Raw genomic sequence first — 5,997 nt, 5'->3', positions numbered from 1 at the left:
GAAGGAGTAGTTTGAACTTTTGGAGAATTTGATAGGTCATAGGTTTCAAAGCATTACACAAGCGGGGCGGCCTGTATCATAGTGGTTAAGGTAAATGACTGGGACATGCAAGGCCTTTAATCCTGCATTACTCCAGGGGAGGATTGTCTCCTGCTTAGTCTAATCAACTGTACGTCACTCTGGATAAGAGCGTCTGCCAAATGCCAATAATGTAATGTGACACGCACAGTAAAACACGGAAAATATTTGAATCCAAAATAATTCTGAATTTGTGCCATGCCCCTCTGTCCCTTACCTCATCTCCTCCCCTTCCAGAAGCTTCTTGTAGGTGGCGATCTCAATGTCCAAGGCCAGCTTGAGGTTCATGAGGTCCTGGTACTCGCGCACCTGGCGCGCCATGTCGTGCTTGGCCTTCCTCAGCGCCTGCTCCAGCAGGTGGATGTGGTTTAAGGCCTCCTCCCGCGCTTGGTCTCCCTGCTGCTCCGCATCGTTTATCGCTTTCTCCAGGTTCACTTTCTGGAGTGGGAGAGAAACGGTCAGTGGTCAAAGTGGAGGAAGTGGTCAAACAAAAGGGAGGAGAGCAGGCACAGGGAAACAGTGTGTGCTCAGGGAGTGGTGGAGACAGAGCTACACTTTTTACAAAATTACCAGGACATAAGGGAACATTTCTACCCAAAGTTCACAAAAATATGCCCGGAATTTGAAAATTTATATGGCCATGAAAAGCTCCCCTATTTATTAGCAGAACATAAGAAATGCATTAGAATAGCAGCCAATTACATCACAGCTTGCCACAAACAGAGGGACAACCAGTGGACCTATTTGAGTAGGCCTATACAATTATGTGTGTAATCTGTATGTCCACAAATACTATGTTCTTTTTGTGCTTTGGCAACATAAGATGAATTTTATTTCACAGAGAGGGGGCAGAGATGGGGATGGGGACAGGGGGAGAGGATGGGATATAGATTAAAAGGAGGGGGTTCGTACGGAGATGGGACCACTACCGTCCTTCAGTGGGTGTTGGCACACTGACTCACCTGTTTCTTCAGGGCTTCGATCTCAGAATTGAGTCTCTGGATCTGGCGCTGTAACTCAGCGATCTCCTTCCTCACATCTCGCAGATCCTGCTCATGTTTCCCCGCTTCCTGGGAGATGTCATTAATCTGGAACAGGAGGAGGAATAGGAATGAGCTCAGCACACAGGACGCCGGCACCGGCACAACTAAAAGAGCTCACAGAGGATGATTTCTGCAGTAAGATTATCAATCAGGGTACAGAATGGCATGTTTTATTTTGCGCAGTCTGTCACTAAATTTGGCACACACATTTGTATAATCTTGTATTCTGTTTTTAGGGTGATTCTGTAACATCTGTCCAGGGAGTACGGAAGAAAAATAGCCTCTTGGTTAACTCTGGCGCATTTACAGTAAAATTGTAATGTTTATTAATGTGCACTGTCTCTATTAAATAAACCAATAAATAAACAAATGAAAGATTGTCCTTGGGCATGCCCCTACCCCACATTGATATTCATAAGCTGTGTCAAATTGTAAGAATTGATTTGGTAGGGAAACATAAGTTTGAGTGTTAAGAGTACAGAGCTGAGCATATGTTTGGACTGTAGAGTCTCATGTAGCTCACCCTCTTTTTGTGCCACAGTTCAGCCTCCTCTCGACCACGGGCTGCCATCGTGTCATACTGGGCCTTGACCTCGTCCACGATCTCTTTCATATCCAGGGCCCGCGCGTTGTCCACCTCCAGGATCACTGTGTCGTTCTGCACCTGGGACTGCAACTCCTTGATTTCCTGAAAAAAAAAGGCCAGTCAGGATGAGAGAATATCCCAAAAAATAAAATCCCTGGACCAAAAGTGACAATCTGATCAAAATGGAGTCTCACCTCGTCATAGCCACGCTTCAGGAAGTCCAGTTCACTCATCAGATCCTCCAGCTCCAACTCCTGGCTCACCTTTTGCAGATATGTGTCGTCCACTTCCTGAAAGACATAATCAAATACACGGTTTCCTTCCACAGAAAACACTAACTACAGAGCTCCTTCTCTCAAGGGTTGTTCACAGCACTATATTCTAGTACTGAAGCCATACAGTATATCATAATCCCTCATTTCGACATGTTAGGCCCTGAAGGGGTCTCTAGCTTCAAAGTAAATTCCAAAAAGTTGTTTCAAGCATCTATTAACAGTCATAGAACATGGTTCAGATGAAAACAGTTGTGAGTTTGCCAGTTTTATGGCCCTTTCTTAAGGAAATTACAGTGTTTAGGAAAACAGCTAAAGGCAATAGCTAAAGCCTTCATGAAATGTCTCTGCCATAGACACCTGGAATGCAGGTATGGAAATTATACTTTGTGTGCTAACCAGTTTCAGCTAAAAAGGAAAAGTATCTCAGCTGTATAACCAAATATGGGATTAGGAATCCCTTTAATATCCTCATAAGGGGAGGAAGTGCTGAATGGGAATGGAATGGAAAACAATGTTTGCTGATTAATAGAATAAGCAGAGATACAAATAATTATGTGATATGAATGTAAGGCAGAGAAATGACAGTGGATTCTCCTACCTTCTTGGTGATCACAAAATCATTTTCTGCCTCAGTCTTTGCTTGCATTTCTTCTTGATATCTGTCAAATGCAGATTTCAACAGGTCAAAGGGCAAACAGGGGTGGCTGGAGTGTGTTAAATCATAAACTATTTTACTGCAGGGAATCATGATAAGTGAAATAGAATCTGCCCATTTATGACTCGACCATCATAAATGAATGCATTTTCCTTTTTTATATTCTCCCCAAATTGAAGTTGTTTGGTGATGAAGGATGATCCTATTGCTGCAATGTGGTGACACCATTTGCACATCCAATACCATCTACATTAAATTTTACTCCAAGCCAGCAATTTATAATTAATTTGTAGATTTCTTGCTTGGGAAACCCATTTGCATCCAAAAATAACATTACTGTACAGGATACATTTGAGAAATCTGATCATTGAAGAACAAAAATGTACCTCCTCTTTCACTTTATGTATGAGAGTGTAGTCTGGGCCTCGTGCATTTTCATATAAAGCTCTCTCTTACGAGCTATTTAAGAACAAAATCTGTTCGTACGAGTGGTTCTTGCATGAGGCCTAGTGTTCTGATAGAACATTAAAGTCCTCAATGAAGCATTCCCCCCATGCTCACCCAGTTTATATGCCTGCCTGCATAACATTTTAATTCACCTCATCTTGTGGTGGTCCATATCATTCTGAGTCCTGTCCAGTTCCGACAGCAACTTCTGCCGGTCCAGGGACAGTCCATCGATCTGCCGCTGCAAGTTGCTGCTCAGTTCATCCACAACCTCTTTGATGTTGCCCTTATAGGACTCCTGCTCCAGAAGAATCTTGAGACGGGTCTCCAGAATTTTGTTCTCCTGCTCCAGACGACGGACCTAGAAACCAATTCCAGTAAGAAGTCACGTCACACCAGTGTAAAAGGAGCACTGAACACAAATGGGATAATATAGACACTATTTCTAGCCACTGGAGAGACAACCATGAAACTAACTACAACACAAATCTCAGTTAATTGTTCAAGTACCACAGAATGAAGCCCATCAGGAAAAATAACAGTGCAATGTTTAATTGTGTTTATGTTGCCTGAACTTTATCTGCAATGCATAATGCCGACACTTGGCATGTATGTTGTTGCTCATACATCTGCTTGCAGGTCTTGGAGAGATTATAATAATTTTCCTTCAGAACCTTTCCTACACATCTTGCTCACTAGCAGTCCAATTCAAATATGTATAAGTGATTTTTCTTTTGAATATAATGCCCAGAATTAACCTCAATATATGAGTGGAGGTAACCTATTTTTATTTTGCTCTCCGAAATGAATGACGCCCAAGTGGGAAATTGGCTTTTTGAGCGGAGCCCATCAGTAGAGGGCGCGATTATTACCGGTGGTGGGGTTGAGAACCGAAAGCTGGCCCCTTGCTTCCAACTGAATACGATAGAGCGAATCATATATGCGTAATATTCGAAACCGCATACTAGCATAGGCTACTACTTGTACTAAATTTCGGCAGAATTGCATTTAAATGTCTTACGGGTAGCATGCTAAGTATGCGGTTTCGAACACAGCAATCATGGACTAAAAACTGAATTGTCTCCTAAAATAATATTTTTGTCCAGTAGGTAGCGTCTGTCATTATCCAGCGTTATGTCCACAAGCAAATGTGGCCGACAGGTGCATCTTATCTGAAACTGGATATAGGCCTACATGGTAGTTATTTGTCTAGCAAGGTTACCAGACTCATATTGAAATAAAAACATGCATGAAGTCCCTTTGCCCGACAGACGTTCAGTTGGCCAAGTCTACAGCCACCGAGCATATCGTTTTGAATGATATACAAACTTTGAATTGCTTTACTCCAATGAATTTACACTGAATTCAGCTATGCTCGCAAACGTCGCTCTGGTCAATAAATGAAAAATAAAGGGTTTTCGTTTTGTACTGTAGGCTAATTGGAGTCGTTTATTAGGCTATCTATACGGGACACAAATAAGATTCGCGTAATAGAACTCAAAGAAAATAATAGACGAATCCATTCAAAGAACACCACGGATAGGAGTAGTGACATGGGATACTGTTTCTTAAAAGAAAAGCAGAGCTTACTGGAAACGAACTTTACTTCAAACAGTGAGGCCTTGGGCGTAATGAGCCAAACCTTAATCCACTGACCTGAATAATACATATATAATTGACTTTGGTGTTCAAGTAGCCTATAGTGTCATGTTCATAAATGTAATAAAATGTAGGCTATATAGCCTACAGTAAGCTGCAGTGCGTGCATTTCGTTTTGCTTTTAATGATAGGCTTTCTTAATAGTCTAACGAATAGCTTAATCATTCTATTGAAATAGATTTAGAAATTTTAAAAAATTATAACTTTATTTAAGCCCTTCTGCAAGAGAGGTAGCAGCCCGGAGGCTGGTGTGTAGTCTACATGTCACTGTCGAAGCGCAGGTGTTGTCGAATTCTGGCAGGGCAGCAGTCAAGATTGCGGCACAACACTGCTCCGCTCTATTATCCTGAATAGCCCACAATGTTCTACTCATTTAGTAGAAGATAAATAGACTACTTAATACTATACTCGGCGGTAATACTCTCTGGATAGACGACTAAGAATGAACCCTCTTAATGAATTAAATCAAATAAATCGAACAAGTGGGCTAATAGGCCTAATACTTATATTATAATTTATTGTATTGGCTAAGTAGTTGGCTATGCATCATATCACTAATTGTATAGGCTAACATCCGTCATGCAACAATGTAATAGCCTATAGCCTAATTTATTATGAACATTAGAATATAATTAACATAACATTGTTTTAAAGATCCGCGCATAATACATTAGTAAGACTGCAAATCAAGCGCACACTGACCTTCTCGATGAAATTAACGAATTTGTTGTTCAGCCCAACAATCTGGTCTTTCTCTTGAGACTTGTTCCGATGGTCGCGTGGGTCAACATCATTGTTGGAGGAATTCTGCAGAAGGGAAGGGTTAGTCTTTATCCCTTTACGAGGAGTAGTACTCGCCATCTTGTTAACAGAGCTTGGTGTTTTCGGTGAAAAGATGCACAAGCAAGAAACCAGAGAGCCACAACGACAGAGAGCCTTAACGTTGTATATAAGGCATGGAATGGACCTCCTCTCATGAATTATTCAGGCCCTTACAGTTCTGTGGCCTACCCCTAGCTCACCTGGAATGTGTCAGTAGCCTATCCCACAGAAAATGTCACAGTCCTGAATGTGCGTTTAGTACGTTTAATCTACCTGAGAAATTGCGTATCAATTGCAGGCACAGCCTAGGATACTTTCGTCCAATGTCATAATACATACACTGATATGCATAAACTCATTCCAGCACCCAATTAAGCCTACGAGGTCAGAAACGCCCCATGATCTGGTGTTTCATAAAATACCCTTTAAGAC

General features: G+C 41.7%; 1 protein-coding gene across 1 annotated transcript; it reads right to left on the bottom strand.

Moving 5' to 3' along the window:
- Positions 1 to 291: 291 nt before the first annotated feature.
- On the bottom strand, positions 292 to 5,604 carry LOC133123493 (keratin, type II cytoskeletal 8-like). The gene is made up of 7 exons (XM_061233963.1): positions 5,446 to 5,604; positions 3,237 to 3,445; positions 2,581 to 2,641; positions 1,902 to 1,997; positions 1,645 to 1,809; positions 1,041 to 1,166; positions 292 to 516 (listed from the first exon to the last, which is right to left on the bottom strand). The coding sequence occupies exons 1-7, from the start codon at positions 5,602 to 5,604 to the stop codon at positions 292 to 294; spliced, it is 1,041 nt and encodes a 346-aa protein (XP_061089947.1).
- Positions 5,605 to 5,997: the final 393 nt, after the last annotated feature.

Source organism: Conger conger, chromosome 3, assembly GCF_963514075.1.
Source record: "Conger conger chromosome 3, fConCon1.1, whole genome shotgun sequence".
NCBI classification, from domain to species: Eukaryota; Metazoa; Chordata; class Actinopteri; order Anguilliformes; family Congridae; genus Conger; species Conger conger.
The sequence above is the reverse complement of the archived record's forward strand: the minus strand, read 5'-3'. Positions and strand labels throughout refer to the sequence as shown.

Coding starts and splice junctions, on each gene's coding strand:
- LOC133123493 (XM_061233963.1), bottom strand. CDS start 5,604: ATGGCGAGTACTACTCCTCGTAAAGGGATAAAGACTAACCCTTCCCTT. Junction 3,446..5,445: donor TCGTTAATTTCATCGAGAAG/GTCAGTGTGCGC, acceptor ATTGGTTTCTAG/GTCCGTCGTCTGGAGCAGGA. Junction 1,998..2,580: donor ATTTTGTGATCACCAAGAAG/GTAGGAGAATCC, acceptor TATGTCTTTCAG/GAAGTGGACGACACATATCT.